The sequence below is a fragment of the Phallusia mammillata genome, chromosome 5, assembly GCF_965637545.1.
Source record: "Phallusia mammillata chromosome 5, kaPhaMamm4.hap1.1, whole genome shotgun sequence".
Classification (NCBI taxonomy): Eukaryota; Metazoa; Chordata; class Ascidiacea; order Phlebobranchia; family Ascidiidae; genus Phallusia; species Phallusia mammillata.
In genome coordinates this window covers 4,447,675-4,468,081 of record NC_137256.1, presented here as the reverse complement: position 1 = coordinate 4,468,081, position 20,407 = coordinate 4,447,675, and the positions used below count along the sequence as shown (strand labels likewise).

At 39.1% G+C, this 20,407-nt stretch overlaps 3 protein-coding genes across 3 annotated transcripts; 1 reads left to right on the top strand and 2 right to left on the bottom strand.

The window, feature by feature from the left end:
- Nucleotides 1-1,299: 1,299 nt before the first annotated feature.
- Nucleotides 1,300-12,025, top strand: LOC145227542 (collagen alpha-1(XII) chain-like). Its single transcript, XM_080092389.1, has 27 exons — nucleotides 1,300-1,481; nucleotides 1,765-1,916; nucleotides 2,047-2,149; nucleotides 2,211-2,380; nucleotides 2,476-2,638; nucleotides 2,973-3,095; nucleotides 3,161-3,280; nucleotides 3,412-3,534; nucleotides 4,443-4,562; nucleotides 4,686-4,850; nucleotides 5,241-5,354; nucleotides 5,414-5,571; nucleotides 5,637-5,775; nucleotides 5,841-5,974; nucleotides 6,041-6,185; nucleotides 6,302-6,438; nucleotides 6,601-6,745; nucleotides 7,348-7,502; nucleotides 7,575-7,654; nucleotides 7,720-7,795; nucleotides 8,144-8,274; nucleotides 8,386-8,512; nucleotides 8,567-8,721; nucleotides 8,892-9,158; nucleotides 9,215-9,305; nucleotides 9,759-9,877; nucleotides 10,469-12,025. The coding sequence occupies exons 1-27, from the start codon at nucleotides 1,400-1,402 to the stop codon at nucleotides 10,572-10,574; spliced, it is 3,600 nt and encodes a 1,199-aa protein (XP_079948515.1). The 5' UTR covers nucleotides 1,300-1,399; the 3' UTR covers nucleotides 10,575-12,025.
- On the bottom strand, nucleotides 9,931-16,303 carry LOC145227543 (uncharacterized). The gene is made up of 7 exons (XM_080092390.1): nucleotides 15,351-16,303; nucleotides 14,156-14,282; nucleotides 13,925-14,084; nucleotides 12,836-13,157; nucleotides 12,580-12,709; nucleotides 11,898-12,057; nucleotides 9,931-11,837 (listed from the first exon to the last, which is right to left on the bottom strand). Exons 1-7 carry the CDS (start codon nucleotides 15,748-15,750, stop codon nucleotides 11,766-11,768), a joined length of 1,371 nt encoding a protein of 456 aa, XP_079948516.1. The 5' UTR covers nucleotides 15,751-16,303; the 3' UTR covers nucleotides 9,931-11,765.
- Nucleotides 16,304-18,860: 2,557 nt separating this feature from the next.
- Nucleotides 18,861-20,284, bottom strand: LOC145230433 (NADH dehydrogenase [ubiquinone] 1 beta subcomplex subunit 8, mitochondrial-like). Its single transcript, XM_080095862.1, has one exon. The coding sequence runs from the start codon at nucleotides 19,786-19,788 to the stop codon at nucleotides 19,090-19,092; it is 699 nt and encodes a 232-aa protein (XP_079951988.1). The 5' UTR covers nucleotides 19,789-20,284; the 3' UTR covers nucleotides 18,861-19,089.
- Between the last annotated feature and the right edge of the window lie 123 nt (nucleotides 20,285-20,407).

Sequence of the window (20,407 nt, the reverse complement as noted above, 5' to 3'; positions counted from 1 at the left end):
TGCTTACTGACACCGGTACTGACCAGGGTCGCAAATGGGAGGAGCCCATAGCTGCCGGCTTTTCAACATCAAAGAGTCGTTTAGGAAACGCATCGTCGCGACAGCACCGAATAAGCTGACGTAAATGCCTGTGATGTCATGCATGCACTTGCATTCATGACCGCGGGAGAAAGTTCTCGTGGCGTTTGAACTTATTGGACGACTGCAGGCTATAGGAATGTAACGTATTGGTAGAGTTTTAGCTAAAACACTTTTTTGTAAGTGTAAGATATTGCATGAGCCATCATTTAAAAACTCTACACGCTAAAGGTAACTGCATGTTACAAGTATTTGTAGAATGCGATATACCAACAGTTTTATCTGTGGCATGACCGCTTGCCACAACACAAGCTTTGTAAGTGTGAAGCCATAGCTCTTTCAAATTGTATTTATTTTCGCCGCATAGTCAAGCGTGTCATTTTTCGACAACAATTTCAAACCAGCCACCAACAGAACTCGGTTTAGTTAAATGGCTGGAAACTGAACACCCTTGACCTTTGAAGCGGTGAACGTAATGGTGTATGTCGTTCGTGGCTAGTCCGCCATCCAGCTGGGTTCGAATCAACGAAAGCATTGTACGATGAATTGCACCCAGAAGCAACATGGTTAACTCTCTGCTCAGACAGGTTCCTTATTTCGCACTGAGTCGGGTTGCATTTTAATTTGTCTGGTTCTTGTTCAAGTACGCACATGACGACGTTGCATCCATCGCGGAAAAGGGAAAAGGGACAGAAAAAAGTTGGCCAGCAGTGGTTTGCGTCAATATAAAAACCAACGAATTGCGCTGAATGCAATGCGGAGTATTATTGCCTGGAAATGTATTCTGTTTCTAGTTTCGCACAAAGCATATTTTGCTCTGGAGCATAGTGTAATGGTTTCAATCTCCGTCAGAAAGTCAACACTAGAAACGCGGTAACAAGGCAGTTTAGAAACAAAGCAGATTGGTTTACGTGGAAAAGAAGTTTAGGAAACTTCATTTTTTAGGTCTGGTTTTAGTCTTAGTTGGAGCTGACAACATTTTGCTCTATTTAATGTGTTATATACAAGACGTTTGGATCGCAAAATTTTTGTGTGTGTAGTGATGTATAGAAGTTTTTTGGACAGTGATATATAGTAGTTGTTTTCAAAGCCTTATTTATCGGGGTTTGAGGTGTCGGTCTCGCCACCACTTATGCTGTTTCTTAAAAAAATCGGGCGACTTGTGTGAACAAAGTGTTTAAACTTAAGATTAAAACTCTTTGCATCAATTGTTTCAGGGTTGTTTGGTCTAGAACTCGTTACCTTATAGTCTCGATACGACGCTAAACGCTTTGTTCGTGACCTCTCACACAAAAACAAGTCATTAAAATTACTTAAAAACATGGGTTGGTACAGTCAGGCCATAAGATGTGCTGTAATATGTTCTGTGGTGTATATGAAACTAGCGGCTTCCGACAACGGAGGTAAGACACAAAAATATTGTACATAGTTTAAGAAGCTTAACAGGAATGTTTAAATACCGCATATGTAGTGTCGGATGGTTTTTTTATCCAACTATAGAATCGACAACGAGTTCATTCGTAAGCCGAACACTTTCTATTTGATGGTGGTACTTTAATATTTTGACCACATTGCCCCAAAATACCTTGAACCTCTAGAAATGCCCAATTGGAAACGTTAATAGTTCACACAAACAACTTCAGGGTTGTAGTGCCCAAACTAGGATTGACAACCGGTGTTTTTCAGACAACTGTCATGCGCGCCCGCTCGATTTGGTGTTCGTTCTCGACGGTTCGCGCAGCGTATTGCCGCGGAACTTTCAACTCGTCAAGGGCTACGTGAAAAACTTCACGACGATTTTTCACAACATCGGACCGGAAACGAATCAAATCGGAGTGGTGAGTACAGAGTATTACGCATATGTTGTTGAAGGCGTCTTGCGATAGTTAGTACTGCCTTGTTGCGGTCACCGTGTGAAAGGATACCGCAACTTGACTTTGACTGGCATTTCCTTGCTGTGTAATACAGGTGCAATACGGCAGCGTGGTTCGCGAAGAAATACGACTTAACCAGTTCGACAACAAACGTGATCTCATGAACGCAATTGATAACATCGTTTATATGCAAACTGGTAAACGATCTTATTGGTAACTCAACACTTTGGCGGTGGTATAATGATTTTATGCATCCAGGTACTATGACCGGTGAAGCGCTAAAGTTTATGACCACACGGTCCTTCTCTAAAGCACATGGAGCACGATTGGACAATCCTATGGTTCATAGAATCGCTGTAATTATCACTGACGGCAGATCCCAGGATTATTTTCGAGGAACTGTTACCCAATGGCAGCGAACGGCAAAGGTTCGTGCTTAAAATCGTTGCACTCGTAAAACGTCATGTGTCAAATCATTGTTCATTTCCACATATGCAGGCTTACTCCAAAAATATCTTTTTAGGAATCTGGAATCGAGATATACTCCATTGGAATTGGAAGGAAAGCAAATGCCCAAGAACTGACCGAAATCGCTTCAAAGCCGACAGCAGAACATAAGTTTCACGTCAGAAACTTTGACGCGATCCACATGATCGATGTGAATGTCCACGACACTACTATATGCGGTAAAGTACAAAAATGTTTGAGGTTAACCAAATATTTTAACTGAAAAACATAACTATGCCTAAAATCTGGTTCCAAACCTACACTAGTTTAACACAAAAATCCTACGCCATGTTGGTCACTAAAAATAGAATCTCACTGCAGTTGACCATTTATGTGTAAAATTACCCTAACGTCTTTTTGCGTTAACTATCCTTTCCGTTCATTCTTGTGCTAAGTGCACTGCTCCGAAATGACATACATTAGACCCAATAGGTCAATTGGTCTGCATAGAAATAAATTTTAAATGAAAATGTGCAACGTTTAGTTTTTTTTATTTTAATGTTTTTCTGGCAGATGTCGATGAGTGTGTGTTGGAAACGCACAACTGCAGTCAACGCTGCGTGAACACGATTGGTTCATACAGATGCGATTGCTACGACACTTTTTCCCTGCAACCAGATGGATATTCTTGCTTTGGTAGGCAACTTTCGTACTAAACTTAACTATGAAAAAACTTTTAACTGGTATCGATTGTCCAACAGCAAACGACCCTTGTCTCTCTGCTCCCTGCTCGGACACATGCATTTCAGTTGCACCGGGAAGTTTTCGTTGTGAATGTCCCGTTGGAATGCGACTTGACTTTAGTGCCGTCAACTGCGTGGGTAAGCTACTAATGCGTATCAAAGTGACTGGTTTCAACTTATGAACTCATTCATGTGTCACTTAGTACTTTTGATAAACCGAAGGATTAATTGTCAATGCAGACATTATACGAATAATTTTATTTTTGTAGATTTGGAAGAATGCGTTGAAAACGAGCACGATTGTGATCAGATTTGCATCAATACCCATCGATCTTACGAGTGCGATTGTCGCTATGGTTACACTTTGGAAGACGATGGAAGAACCTGTACCAGTAAGTGTAGTAACTAGACCAGGGACGGGCAACTTCTCCAGTCGGCGGGCCTGATATGGGAAAATAAAGTACTTGGCGGGCCGGATTCCCGAATCGATACATTAATCGCGTATTTATCCAGTGATTTAAAACGGATTTTGACCACCTAAACCAGTGGTCTTCAACCATTTTAGCGAAATCGCCCCCTTGCTAGGGCACTGACTCAATATCGAATTAAAACCCAATTTAATTGCTACAACAACACTGAGGGTCAATTTCACGCAATTCTAACGCATCCAAGCAAAGTTTGTGACGTCATAGACAAGATAACATCATACGATTATGCGCAAACAATAGCTATTTTTGTTATTTTGATTAAAAGTAATGGGGCATTACTCGGCAAAAGAGAAACCTATACATTCCACATTAATAACTTACACTAGATTTATCAAATTTAAGGATGATACAAAAACTTCGCAGTTTTTGAAGCGCTAGCAGACCTATAGAAAGTGTAAAAGTGAAACAAGTTTGAGGGAAGCTCGTTACCGTTATATTAAAAAGGTATAGCCGGTCACCATACATAGTGCATACACCAATTTAATGCATACACCACAGACTTAGATAGTTTTTTTTTTGCTTAGATAGTAACGGCGGGAAAGTTTTTTGCTATTGGGGAGCGTTACTGTCCGTTACAACTATAATTTGACGTAGTATGCAAGTAGTGGGGGATTGCGGCAGACCGTGGCCGCGGGCCACATTACCATGTATGACCCGGAAACTGTCTGCGGGCCGGTCAAAATCCCGTCGCGGGCCGTATGTTGCCCGCCCCTGAACTAGACAATTCCCCCATAAAATATTTTCCTCGTGTGAATATCAGTGTAGTAAATATTGTTTAATTTCCAATCTAAAGTTACTCGTGTTTTCACTAGAAATGAACCCTTGTCTTGCTGATCCTTGCTCGCATAGTTGTAGTGTGGAGTCACCCGGGACATTTGTCTGTTCTTGTCCTAACAATATGCAATTGGACCACAGCGAAGTGAACTGCATTGGTAGGTGTTCAACAATGTAATTTAACGTTTTAAAACAATCATACAAAACGTATAATAGTTTCGATGTAGTTTTTACTTACCGATGCTAAACTTAAGTGTAAACGCACTATTTTACCGCTCTAGCTTTGCCTGCACCAACCCCAAGCAATTTGAGGTTCAGCCGTATTACGCATACCAGTGCCAAAGCCAGTTGGGAAATCGGCGACTACGACGAAAGATTCATCAGCCACTATCTTTTTGTTTACACTCGAGCTGACGGCGAAGGCGAAAACACTCTTTTGCAGATCAGTAAGCTAACGCAGTATTCTTGCTAAATGTGAAAAACTAGGCTGCTGTATTTAAGTTGGGTTTTAATAACCACCTTGATTCGGGTCCGATTCCACACTATACGCCTCATTGGTGTCATAATTTCATTTTGATAAAACTTTTGGGCCTTAATTGTGCCGAAACGTCGGGTTGAGGCCAACAATTGAGCGCCTGCTGGCAACTCTCAACACAAACATATCACAATACATGTAAATCTGCACCTATGTTGATCTGTCTTTTGTATTTTGAGGCCAACAGTCATAAAATACATGTACAAGCAAGAATGATCAACATAGCTTGATAATAGCTGGACTCGGATATAAGTGCTAAGAAACTGAGGAAATAAACTCAACTCATGTACTTTTTCTTAAGCTGATAGAAGTGCCGATCTGGTTGATTTAGACCCTTCTGTAGCGTACAACGTGTCGGTTAGAGCTGCAACACAGGAGGATTTATCCAGGCCCGTTACAGGAGCATTTACCGCTCGTAGGTACCTTAAATATAGCTTGCCTATTATAACTTTTTAACCACTAAACATTTTGTAGTATCGCTTGGTGACACGGTGGTGACTCTAAGCAACCCAACGCTGACGACTTTGACAGCCAATTGGGAGCCAGCAGGAGGACACGGTTTAACTGGATACGAGATCAGGTACCAACGGAAAATGGATCCCAGTTCGGCGGGTGTAGGTCCCCCGCCTGTGGTAAGTAATATTGCACTAAATGAGCATGCACCGATTGCTTGATAAACTTAAACTTTACTTTAAAGGCAATCGTACGCCTCGTTGGGGCGGATACTCATCAGCTGCTACTCACTGGATTGACACCAAACACCCCTTACGCTGTAAAAGTGATCCCTCTGTATGGGACGTTATCTGGGACAACCGGAATGGACGAAGAAAAAACAGGTTAAATCTAAAGTAAAAGCAAAAATATAGAAATAGGGTTACAAATCTGCGCTTATTTTCTGCAGATCGCCTTGGTGCTCCGAAAGTAAATATTGTCAACACTACACTTTCGAGCCTTGAAGCAGCATGGGGAAATATCAGTTATGCAGTTTCAGCCTGGACTGCTGTTATCACTTCAGATATCACAGGACAAACGAGGGTTCGCAATTACTTACCTTTACATATTACGTTTTTTTAGCTGGTTTGACATGATATTTTTTAACAGTCGGTTAAAATAAGCGGCGACATGAACGAGTTCCGGTTCAATGATCTCTTGCCATCAACCAGGTATTCTGTGCAATTGACTGGTCACGTGATTGAACGTGGAGAAACATTTGACAGTCTTGCCGGAAGTGCAACTGGCGTCACACGTAAGTTCTGGTTTGATGACAACGTCAAACGACATGTTTGGCCTCCCCCTATGTGTATACAACACAACTGACAAATTACAAAATTCACTCTAATATTTCCTAACATTGTTTTCTAGAATCCTTGAATCAACCATTGGTGAATATTACCAATACCACGCAATCCACGTTGACTGTTGATTGGCGTGACATTAACTGTCCTGTAGATTATTGGACTGTTCGCATTTTTCCGAAGGGACGAAACCGCCATGTCGAGGTACGTTAAGAATGTTATCTATAGATAAAGTTTCAAATCTACCATAATGCACACAAATAAAACTAATACACAATTGGTTGACACTTTTCGGTAAAGGCGACAGAATGCATGTGTCATAAGCATTTGGTAGAACAATGCGTAAGTCATTTATCATTATTACAGACTGTGGAAGTGGATGCAAACGAGCGTACGACGACATTCCAGCAACTTCGTCCCGCTACGCAGTACGTTGTGGAAGTGATCGGCCATGTTCGCGAAAATGGAAAAACCTTTAACAGCGATCCAGGAAGAGACACAGCAATTACAAGTATTTATTAGAAAGCAAGATGCTGGTATTACTGCAAAAACTGTTTATATTAACATCCGATATTTGGAACACTATACTCGGATCTCTTCATGTCTGATGACGATAATAACAGCCTAAATAAACGTCAACGGCTACATGCTTTATCACTCAAACGTTTCGGCAAACGCTCATGCCATCGTGGATGATATGAGGGATCATATCAGTTGCACCCGTTTATTGACACGTCTATTTGGTTCATTATTCTCGTCATTAGACAGCTGGAACATTTACTTGTTTTGATACAACTTTATTGGTGTTAATAAAAACCACCAAAGCGGCCGTTTACGTTAGATGTATCTGCCCTCTGCCGGCCGTTCTTTGGAATACTGTTGTCAATGAGTGTACAGTTTATCTGTGCACAAACGCCTTAAAACATAACTATTTGCCAATTACTAAATGGCACTGACTTTTTTTGCTTTAGTGAAGGTAACCGGGACAATGTTGGCAAACAACAGTTTCCTAACTCTGTGTAGAAATCAGTTCGCACTTAGCAGAGCCTATCGCTCAGTGTTTGTAAAAAGTGGGCGTCCGTTTATATTATTTTACCCGCTCGTCTGTTGCAGTGCCAGCACCTCCGAACAACATACGAGTCACTGACAGAGGCTTCACATATCTCGTAGCAAGCTTTCGGTCTTCGCGTGGAGACGCTGACAGATATGAGGCAGAATGTGTGGCAAGCACTCCAGATAAAACCGCGGTGATAGCAACAGTTACTGGGGTGGGTTTATTCGTTACATACAAAAAGGGTTGTGTCGATTTTTTTGCTATTCCTGAAGATTATGTTTTGCAGGATCCACCAAACTACGAGATACGCTGCGACGGTTTGAAACCTGCTACCAATTACACCATGTTTGTGTGGACTATCTACAGGTTGCGTATACATATATAATGGCAAAAATTTTGACATCGTGATTACTATAAGAGTTGTTTTACAGAGACATGGAAAGCTCGCATGTTTCAACAGTCAACAAAACTTTGTCCCCTGCACCACGCGGTTTGACTCTTTTGGAAGTAAGTGGCCATTTTGATCATGCTTCCACAGTTAGCAGAAAACTGTGACCTAGGTATAAGTGAAGATATTAATTGAAATCACACCGAAGACACCACTTTGCTAAATGTACTAAGCTCTACATGGTGTTGCAATATGACAATGATTCTGAACCTTCAAGGGAAATTTTTCCCTAATATGGATAATTTATCGTTTGCAAAGGGTAATTGTTTTATCATTTCGTAGTACCGTGAGGTCATATTCGATTATTTTTGAAGTGGGTAAATGTCATTTATCTGGTTGCGCTCAGGATAAAACAATAACATCAACATGGGGTAAAACAACTAATTTTTTTTCTTCATGTTTTACAGCCATCACCCACAAGTTTGTTGGCGCAGTGGCTGCCTCCACAGATGGACAATGACGTCATCGAGTACCACGTGACCTACCACTCATCGCTAAGCGATACGCAAACTGTCGTTGTACCGGGATATCTAAATACGTAAGTCACTTGCTATTTTCGAAATATTTTGTTCCTATTTTATTACAAGTCTTTGAGGTAAGTGTGTTCCATTGAAGGCATTATAAAATTCCTATCTAATTTTGAGTATAGGCTGCTTTTGGAAGACCTTATCCCAAGCACCTGGTACAATGTTCAAGTAACTGCAGTGATTAATGGAGAACACTCACAACCTCAGACAAGCTCGGGAAAAACACTGGACGATGTCATATTACTTACGGTACAATTGAAAATAACCTTCGTAGATAGACATAATGCAGCTCGTTATTTTTAGATTAATGGAGTGGATTATTACACCATCAATGTGTCGTGGACAATGTCGAGAGCAGAGAATACACAGCACTACGTACTGACTATTCATCCCTTGTCCAAGCAGAATGTGGTCGCAGAGTTTACTGTGTCCAATAACACAAACATGTTTACCTTCAGGTTGACAATATTGCCTATGGCCTATATAATGAGACTAAATAAAACCCATTGCAAATAACTAACCCTCCTTCGTGTATGCAGCTACGTTAATTTTGATCCCTAACCATTAAAGATCAAGTTTGTATTTTTTAACGTTTTCTGCGATTAACATTTGTTTATTGTTGTTCTAGAGACCTCTCTTCGGCAACAACGTACCGTATTACGCTTGTGGCGGTTTATTCGTCAAGCAGCAGCTCGAATGAGTCCAGTGACACAGTTACTACACTTGCACTGCCCCCTATCGGTCCCTTGGCTTTCTCTGATTTAACAGAAAGTAGCTTCCTTGTTAGCTGGATGGTGCCCAAAAGTGACGTTGTGCCATCTAGTTATGTTGTAACATACTCCTCGCCTGGTTCAGTACCACTGACAATGCAAGGCGTCATAAACAGCTTTTTATTGTAAGTAGCATGTGCATGGTTGCGTTAACTCAATATTTAATCAGTGATTGTGGTAGGCTTGAAGAGCTCGTTCCTGAAACCACCTACAACGTCACAGTGTTTGCCCGATACCCAGGCAATAGCAAAAGCAATTCGATAACGGGAACCGTAAGTTTACACTACCCTAAAATCAATATAAAACACAAGTTGTCCATTCAATTGTTACGCCATAGAGCCATTTTGTGTCCAAAGTAACACAGCGGGTTTGGGGAAAAACACATGCTATATTGTCAAACTGGAGGGCTTTAATGCGATATTTGATCAGCCAAATTGTTAGGACCCAAAAGTTTCATTCAATTTGCCGAACAAAGTTTGCGTCAAAGCTCACCATGTTTGTACAAATCAGACAATATATGTGTTTTTCCTTATACCCGCTGGTTATGGACACAAATGGCTCCACGAGGCTCTAACGCAGTGATTCTCAAACGCGGCTCCCAACTACTTATTTTGCGGCTCGCACCAGACCTTAGAAACCACCAAAGAGTGCTATTTTAGATTTCAAGGAAATAATCTTTTTTTTACGGCTCCTTAGCTTACACACTTTACACAAAACATATTTAGGCTACCACGCTCAGTTCAATACCTGGAGGATGCTCATGCCGTGCGTATTTAAAAACTCAAGCTCGCATGCATGATACAGTGTTTCAACTTGTCCAGCAGATCCAAGTACTTTCCGAAAGGTAAGAAAATGACTTGTATTATAGTTTTCTTCATAAAGTATCAAACCAATGTATAATTTGCATTGTATAAATTTATTTTCTGCGCATAAAGAAACGGAACATAGCATAATATAGTAGGTAGGCTACTTTAGTACAAAAACACTACATTGCAGTGACAGAGGATAAGGAAACGGTCGTGAAAACCCTAAGGTTGGAAATATGCGAATGTAGAAACATATAGAACACGAACAGCGCAGGTCGGGTGCACGAACCAACAAGCGGTTTAATGCAATGGTAGTAGACACCGCAATGCAACCATCGTTTTTTATCTCCTCAGTTTACCGCGCAACTTGAAGTTTAACTGTATGCCGCAGCTGCCACAATATAAAGTTTTCTTCAATTGAACAAACACGCATCCCCATTAAGTAATATAAGCTAGGTTCTAATCGCGGTATTTCAACAAAAATAATCCCAGGATGGGGATTCAAAAAAATCTTTTAAGCTTTAAATCCCGGGATTTTCGGGGGACCAAACCCTAATCGCAAACCGCACGCTTGAAATTGTCAAGGTTGGTTACTTCTGCTTGACATAAATCTGTGTTTGTTGCCTCAGAATTGATCAGCTGTCACCTTCTCTGAATCTCCCGACTGAAATTAATGGAAGAAATCGGCGATCGCGAAAAACACATCCCACAAGATCACCCGTCGAGGGCAACTGACGCGTGACTACAGGCAAAAGATAAATCAAAAAACTGTTGTTGTTTATGTTGTTCTTGTGTGCTTTTATGGGGATGCACAATAAGTCGAATGTAGTATAACAAGGGACAATAGGGATCAATGAAACTTTGTTTATACTGAAACGCATAACAAAACACAGTCGAAGTTAAACGGCTTAACAAAAGGGCCTATGTTTTCCAGTTTTTTGAAATATAATCTTGACCAAAAGTGGTACTTTATTGTGTCCCTTACTGACAAAAAAAGCTTTTTTACGCTCCTTTTTAGCCGTTGAATTCTGTCCCAACAGACGTAAAACTATTTCTGTATCGTTTGGTTACCAGCCGTATTTAACATAAATGGACCACACAAAGTAGGTCAGTGGTTCCCAAACTATGCACCAGTGTGCCGCGAGATGTCATTAGGTGTGCCGCAAAAAATATTGAAATTAAAATCAATCAAGTAGAGTAGTAGTACCAGGTGCTTAGACCACTAGGCCAACATGCTCCACGTCTCTGAGATGTTCAACTAGGCTATTTAACTATGAGAGTGACCTGTATAGCGGCTTTATGACCTCATAGTTAGTGCCTTTGTCAATATATTTTTTATTCAAATGTTCGAAGTGTGCCAAATAATTTTTGTTTTTTCTAAAATGCGCCTTAAAAGAAAAAAGTTTGGGAACCACTGAACTAGGTGAACCGAGCAATTTGACTTGTTTACTTAAACACGAAATTTCAGTGTCTAATTTAATTCAGTGAAAAACGTTTGTACTTATTTGTTTGCATGTGCCCTTTTTGTTAAAAATGAAAGTTTTTGTACGAAGTAATAAAAAACACCATGGTAAATCAGGACAAAAAACATCGTGGCACCGCTTTAAACACAAACAATCCTAAGCACACGAAACGGATTACTGTAGGTATACAAGTTTCCAGCGCCTGGCGCAGCACAGTACTAGGAAATGCTATGACGTCATTGACGAACAGGTAATACTTAGTACTGGGGAAATGTGGTAAACGACATCTCTTGTGAATTGAGGAAAGAATCAATCACTCAATGGCAAGAATGTTTTGAAACCAATGGACTGAAAAGAACTGCAGATAGGTAAAACACATGAAAAGGGCATAAACCTTTTTAAAAGAGCACCTGATTGGTTGCGTAAACTATTTTAACACTGATCGTATTTTTATCCCAGCAAGTCACTCCACTTCATCTAAAGGTTCTGAAATATTATGGACTCCAAACTCATCAGGAGATGAAATGACTTTGTCCTGAACAAATCCTGTGTAAAGGATACATAACTGCCCAAATTTTGTTGTTGAGAAACTTACCAAATGTTTGATGACACTGTCACTTTCGTCTATGTCATTGGCGCGTTTAAAGTATTTAAGCTGTTTCTTGACTCTATGTGTGCAGAACAAAAGGCCAAGGACAATACCAATACAACCAACCACCAATAGTGCAATTGTCACACCACTCCACGCAGATGGACTGAAAAAAATTAGTCATGAATTTAATTAATCACAAAGACAAGTGACTTTGCCACATTGTCACTGATATACCCAACGTCATATTACATGTTTATTATAAATATAAAGTAAACTTGAGTTAAAGCAGAATTAGTTAATCCAGATCTTTACTTAATTCGGACAAAGCTTACAAATGATTTGTAATATGGTAAAACTTTAACTAATCAACATCACTTAATCCAGAAAAAATGTTTGATCCAAACGGGTCCGGATTAACCGATGTTTACTGTACTTGAAACTAACCCTAATCCACCTGTAAAAATGTCTCAATCCTATAAGCATTTCATATTAGAAGTAAACCAAAAAATTTGAAACATTGAATTCAAGATATATTGATATTTGCATTTCGCTGTGTCGATTTGGTGTTGTTATCGTAAGCTCAGATAATTTTTTCGATACTAATGATAAAAATGAGAGAAATTTGGGGTTAAGCCCTATCATGATCAGTCAGTAAAAAATCACAAAACACCATATAAAGACTTACTGTGTGTTTTCAATCCGCATCCACATTGAACTGTTGCTAAAGGGAATATCAACTGAGGCTAGATATCGATCAGCCATGTAAATCACATCTGTTGAACTCCAAAACGTTTGAAATTTTTGGGCACATTTATCTGAAAAATGTAGGCCATCGCATCATTCAATTTGTTGGTGAATAAAAATATAGCAATATTTCAACATACACAAGGATCAGCAGCTTATATGAATGCTAGTTTCTTGTAAACTTAATGCCAACTTACCAAAAACAATATCTTTAATATGCGCTGTTGGAAATTGGACCTTGTCCTGCCAGAGCAAAACTATAGTGCAGTTGCTTTCAAATGAAGACAAACTTGATAGATGTGGGGCCTGTGGTTTTAACTTGCATCTTACAGGGCCTGCATCCAACTCAATATTACACTGGAAATCTGCCACATTGGTGTCAAACCACTGGGGCACTTGGAAGAAGCACATCTCAACCCAAAGGGGTAAATAGTTAGTTTGAGTGGCACGGTATTCAAGAGCAGCATTTATGTGGCAGCTTGCATTCACCAAATCAACATTGCAGAAGTTTTTATTCTCCTGCAAAATGAAGCTAGAGCAGTTGTATCCTCTGGTGAAGGGAATGGCGTTACATATAACTACTAGCCACACTATAAATTTGGTGCAGAAACACATAACTTTTCCAAATTTTCATGATTAGATCTTATATACCTAAGGGTTGCACTTGCATAAAAAAAGAAAAGTGGCAATGTTAAAACAGATTTAACTACAGTATCCACATTAAAAACGGTTGAACTTTGAAGGATAATGCAAATAATACCTTGCATGTAAATAAAACGAAACACACAAAAAGGGAAATATTGTTTTCCATTGGCACAATTTTATACTGGTAAAGAATTTGTAATGATTAAATGTTTGGATTCTTGCCCTTGGATACACCAAACAGTAAACAACAATTTCAACACAGATAAAGGTGTAAAATATCATTGTTATAGAAGTGCAAGACAAAAGTGCATGCCATAAAATCCATCATTGTTTATACTCTTCGACAAGTTTTTAATTTCAATTAAAAATATATTTTTTAATTAAAAATTGCATTTTTCTGATTTTTTTTGGAAGCAGCATTTTCTACATTTTCTACTTTGAAAGAATAAAAACATCATCTACTCCCGCAAATGGTTTCTGAAAGCTCAGTTTCAGAAAACTGACCATGAGACAATTCGGAAGTTTGAAGAAGATGGTCCTGCACACAAAAGTTAACACATAACACACACAGCCACATACTAGGCATCATTGCTCAACCAATTACCACGAACACAATAAAAAGCAGTCCAATATTGACTTACAAGCTGTAATTCTAATTTATCTTCGCCTGGTTTTGGAGGAACAAATTTCATTCTTTTCCTTCCTAAAATGGTGCATCCAACCAAACCAGACAATAAAAGAAAGATGACTATAGAAACAACAACAACTGATCCACAAGAGATCATCTTTTCAGGTATCCATCTGTAACCCAAAACTAATTTATTTCACATTAGGTATAGTTTTAATAAACTGGGTTTTAGACAATCATTTACATTTTGGTCCAGTTTGAAAATGGATAATTGCCAGCAATCGCTCTGTCTGCGACATGCAAAGCTGGAGACTCTGAACAAGGTGTTTGTTTTTTGAACCTTTCAAAAAGATGGCCACATTTTTCACCACCTGGTTGGAAAATTGTATTCTAATCATAATGAACTTGGAAAAATCACCAACAAGAAAATAGCTTTTATCACATAGTCAAGTGGGGTAAAAAAAAAACATTGGGAAACATGTTCCCAAACTTTTTTTGGTAAACAAAAAGACAGTTTTTCTTTTAAATGCAGCTGACAAGACTATATTTATAAATATGCAAAGCACTTTATACTTTAACAAAAAAAAATATTTAACAAAAACTGATTTTTTAAATCAAAAAAAGGTGCAAAAAATGTTGGAGTGAAAAAATACAAGTAAACATACATTGAGCCCATTTAAAAAAATGTAACTGGCTGGTTGAACTTTAACAGAAATAAATGAACTAAATAAACCATCATAAAGTCATAGATGACAATAGGCTAAAAAAACACAAGGCACATTAATTTCCTTGTTTTCGAAATACTGCAAACCTTGCAGAAGTTATCAAACTGTTTGTAAACTAAACACTTTCAAATTGATTCTAAGACTTTGCATGTCATTGTAACTTTCTTGCACTGCATCTTTGGCCTTTGATTTGGTCTTTTATCGGTATGTGACTAGGTTTAAGTGAAGATCACCCTCTTGCTGGTCTGCATGTAACCTAAAAACTTCTTGAAGTAAATTTCATTTTCTCCTGTAAACTGATTGTGTTTCCCTGTAACCACAAACTGCACTGATTCTGAGAATGTTTTATGGCTTATTGTTTGGGCACAGAATAACTCTATCATAAAAGTTGAAAACACTTTGGTTTAGCTGTGATGGCATTGTTTTTTTAACCTCAACTTTGGGCATTTAACTATATTGTTTATACCTATTACCACCAGTCTTTTTTTACTGGAACCCACTCATACTTCAGTTGTTTTTAAATATTGACTACCATTACTTGTGGCAGTGGGTTAGCCTCGGCTATTGTTGTTATTTTTATACATAGGAAGGTAGGAGTGAAGAAAAAGTTTAAGAAAAACTGTCCTAAATGTGCCTAGGATAAATAAAAATTGTAATGCACTACACACTAATTGCACTAAAATTAGGCAAATCCAAAAAAAACTTAAAACTTACTATATACAGTTTTATCTACATCATTCTTTACTTCAAATATTGCATTCTTAGAAAAGTACATTAGAACAGTTGTACAGTTTCTCTTAATTGAGCTGGGAGTACTATTATCTGTAGTACATTTTACAGGTCCAGCAGGAAGTTGTATTCTGCACTGGCTTGTAGCAAATTCACTTGAAACAGCAAAGTAGCAAAGTATAAACCAAGAGGATGATGAAATACCATTCGCTTTTGTGTTAGATTTTAAATGCTGTTGGTGGGCAAGGAATTCAAGGCAGTTTGCTTGTTCAGCATCATTGGTGCAATAATATTCATCTTTTTGTAGTTTTAAACTGCAGTTGTATGCCAAACAAATACTAGATAGCACATTCCAATAAATGATACACCACATAATCATATTCATAACAACGTTTTATTCCTGAAACCTCCTAAAACACACAGGCTGACAACGAACACGTACATTGCATATATTATAAACACGTTTTGCAAAGAAGTAACGAAACGGTTTACAAACAAAGCTAGAACTTATCATGCAGCTATGACCGTTGGTAATTGGTTACAAAGCGAAAATGAGTAGTAAGTAGGTTGCCAGTCAGTTAGCTGTCTGCCTGTCTCGAATGGTATAAAACGGGTCACGTCTAAAACTGCGGGCCCGCTTGGCTCACTTGGCCCGCTTGGCCCAGCACTTGGCCCGTTTTTCCCTACGAGAGACGGGCCAAGCAATGGATATTGTGGGCCCGCAGTTTTTATACTTGCAAGAGACGCGACAAGCATGAAGCACTGGATATAGTGGGCCCGCAGTTTTTCAATTGCATAAAGTGCTGGGCCAAGCGGGCCAAGTGATCCAAGTGGGCCCGCAGTTTTAGACGTGACCGGTATAAAACTGCTTTATTGCAATAGCCTCATCAACGTACAACTGCGAACAGTCAACAAACCGGTTTGTTTTTCTTCCATATTCCGTCTGGCCAAACGTTGGCCCATAGATATCAAAAAATTCGTCGACTAGAAGTCGGATTTAATTAAGTCTTCTTTAAATCTGCAATGTCGCCAGCATGCTCAGAGGGGGTGGGTGCATAGGCGTCGTTTTTTAGCATAAATTTTCTTTTGTGGGGTGGCGAAATTTGTTCAAGTGGTTCCTTACGTGATCAAAACACACTGGGGTACACGTTAGGGTTTGTAGATGGTGTTCGCGGTTATTGGAAGGGAATAAACATGCACATTACTATGTACGCAATATTGGTTAACTTGGATGTAACACCTATGAAAGTCACGTCACAAACCGCCCGTCTAGTTGTGGAGTTGTAATGTCACAATATGTTGGTAATGTACTCACAGCAGCATACTGGTTACTGGCAGCAAAAGTGTATCTCGTGCTGGGTAGCGTTAATAATAATCCGTGAGAAGTAGTGTGGTTTAAAAGGTCACATAACGCAAACGTTTCAATTTTTTGCAAAACTATGGAATCGGCATTGCAGTTCCCACACGAAATTTAGGTACATGAGTGGTCACTACAATTCCATTTTCCACACATGAAAACGGAACACTTACGTAACAATATAATCCCCAACTACCAATTAACATCCATAATACACAAAAACGTGAAAATTGCAATCGTTATGTCAAAAGTCTTGTTCAGGCTTGCTTTTGAGAAGCAAACTTGGCGAAAATCACTGAAACGAGTAGCGCAAAATGGGTTAAGGATTTCACATAGCTTGCTTTGCACATGCTCAAAATATACCGACCATTCGAAAGAGGGCATGTGAATGAAAGAAACGCATATCTGTAATGCACGAATATAAATACGGCCAGGCAATTTCTGGGGTGGCAGCATAGCTATTTTACAAGGGCTGCCACACCAGAGATTTTTAGTGGGGAGGCTGCCACCCCTGCCACCCCTGCCACCCCGGGAATCGACCCTATGGGTGGGTGGATCGCCCTCTACCCCTCCTGGTTCCGCCACTGCTGCCTGGCAAATAATAAGGTGATTTTATCGAAGAATGCTTCTTACACCTGAAGGATATCACCAATCATTAGGCGTGAATCACTTTTATTTGTCCTTGTTGCAACTCCGGAGCACATCATACTCACAAACCAGAGTACATGTAAAACACAAGTACAAGTAGTCCAACCCATTGTTACGCGGTAGATAGGCCTACCATATTTTCACAACCAAAAAGGAGGGCACATTCCCGGCAAAGAATATAGCCTAAATACTTACTTTCGTGCCCAAAGAAAATAAAGGCACACTATATTTCACGAATTTCACGCAGTCAATTATTATAGTCCAATTTGGATGAAGTTTAACTTACTATAAATTGTGAATTTCTATCAACAATGACCACAACTCGCACTCTTTGGCCGATGTTAAAGACACAATAATTTCGTATTTAGTAAATACAGAAAATTCAAAACGATGACATTTGGGTATTTTTTATTGTCCTTGTAGGCCAACTTGTTTTTCGTTAGAAAGGAGGAAATGTCCTCCAAAGAGGTACGTATGGTAGGTCTAGCGGTAGAGCCCCGTGGACGCCATTTTGTGCCCAAATTAATACAGCAGGTATACGGAAAAACACATAAATTGTGTGATTTTTTACGAATATGCTTTGGCTAGGAATGTATTTTTTATGAGAAAATGCAATCCATCATTGTCTTGCAAAAATCCCCACGTTTCACGCTGATATGGCGCACAATCCAAAGTGACGATTCCTGTTTATTGGTGCAAGATGTCTCAAACTGATTGGCATGCGATGTGCGACTTAAAATAGCAAAACTCTTTGTGACCAGCCGGTTTGACAGTTTGAAATGTTATTTTGCAACCTAATAAAAGAATTTGACTGCGTTATAAAAGTAAGAAGTATTATTCATGTAGATCAGTGGTTCTCAAACTTTTAAAGTTTTTAGTAACGGTCCATTCGCAAGTTTTTTTAGCACTCGCGGTTCAAAATTGACATATGAATTTCGTTTACTTGCGTTAGATTACTTTGCCTGCGAATATTGCATGAGCAATTTTCACGACAAGATTAAAACAAAATAAAATTGTGCGCGAAAAATCGTCTACTTGAAACTAAGTCGAAGAAAGGACCACTTCTTTGATCAGTTGTTTTTTTTTTGTCAATGCATTGTATGTGACCCTTCCGGTTATAAAATACGGCAACCTATGTCGGAAAGAGGGTGGGTTTCAAAGTTTGACAGAAAAATAACCGAAATAACCTTTTTTTCACGGGGTTCGAACCCAGGACACTTCCGGGGACGAATCCCGATCACGTTTTTTTATGTCTGTATGTGGGTCAGGCGCGCCAGACCATTCGGCCAAGTTCCTGCCCACAACCGAAATAACCTTGCAGGCAGTCTAAAGCATATTTCACAATACGACAAGTAGTTTGTTAGATAACCGAATCCACGACGAATACCCAAATGGGGCTCCGCTTTACAATCTAACTCCGTGGGCTCGGTAACACTCCTGCCTTTGCAAATCCGACACACACTGCCTATTGTAAACTCTGCCAGATAATCCACTGGTACCATACGCTTTTTAATATTTCCTTAATGCTGTGGAAAACATAACCAGCCAATTTAATACAATAGAAGGCAAATTAAAGACAATTGTTTTTGTAACCACCCAGGAATAACGTGTTGTAATCATCTAGGTCTTCTAAAGGAATAAACACATCGATAGGCATAAACTTTAAATTTTAGACAAAATTCAGTGACATGCAAATAATATTTAGAGTTTCCAACACTATCAGTGTGCCTCTGGATCCCATGGATGAGCTTCAAAGGTGTAGTTGGTAACCTGCTGTCTGGTTTTGAACTTTGGATTTAGGCTACTCGGTTCTTCAAAGAAAGTATAAATACCCATACCATGACCCTTCATATCATCACCAGGATAATGTTCTGGATATTGTTTAGGAGCACGGGGAAGAAAATTCTTGTACTTTTCTCCAAGGGCCCACAAAATAGCAAATCCTGTAAGAAAGGTGATCCATATTTTCCACATCTGGGGCCTATCAAAAATCATAGGGGTTGTATCCAAATGCACTGGTGAATACATTTCTGCATGCCACATTACTGGCTCGCCATAGTTTCGTCTGTTAAATTTGTCATCCCAGTCATAGAAAGAGTCGCGAGCAAGTGCACTTTCAAGTGGTAATTGAGGGTAATCACCCACATTGAATTCACGATCGTTCATAGGCACATAATCTTCTGGCCTTAAGTTGTACTTTGCTGCTAACTGTGCTCTTTTTTTATCAGTAAGTGGTTCAGTATTATCCAAGGCCTGTACTTGTTCATCATGTGTGAGATGAAACTGCTCATATCCATCAGGAATTAAACCAGAAGCATTGCGATGGACAACAATACCAGCCAGGGGTGATTTCCCTGGACGATTTAGCCTGGAAATTTGTTTATAGAGTTTGGCACTCCGCCGTAACAGAGACAACATATTTAAAATTTTGGCATCTGTATATCAAAAACATTGATCAGATTAATACTTTTTGCAAAACATTCTGTCTTCCTCAAAAACAAATGTTGTGTCCTATGACAAGATTGGTCTATCACAAGTACTAGGTTTTATTACCATTTAAATCACAATGGCTACAACCAGTGGTCGGATTCAAATTGTTTGTCTGCCGGTTCTATCCAGAAGTCATATTTTTCAGCCGGTTCTGTTACAAAAAGTCCATTGACAGTGACCAATATCGCATAAAATTCTGTGAGACGGTTCTATAGAACAGATGCGAACTGGCTGAATCCCATCACTGGCTACAACCCATATATGTGTGTGTGTGTGTGTGTATTTATACATTTTGTGATCATGTTGTACAAAATGCATAAATCCACAAAACATTGTACTGGGTTCAGTTAAGACAACAGTAGTTGCCTTAGTTTCTTACCATTGGCATTTTTGCATCCCAGATATTGTGTTAAAAAGTTAAATAGAAAACTAAAAACACTTTTATGTTTGTCATAACTTTTGTAGTCAAGCAGTTTTTATTTGTTTGAAATATAGACAAATATTTACAATCAGTGGTAAAGAAAACCACTGTGTTTAACATACATTT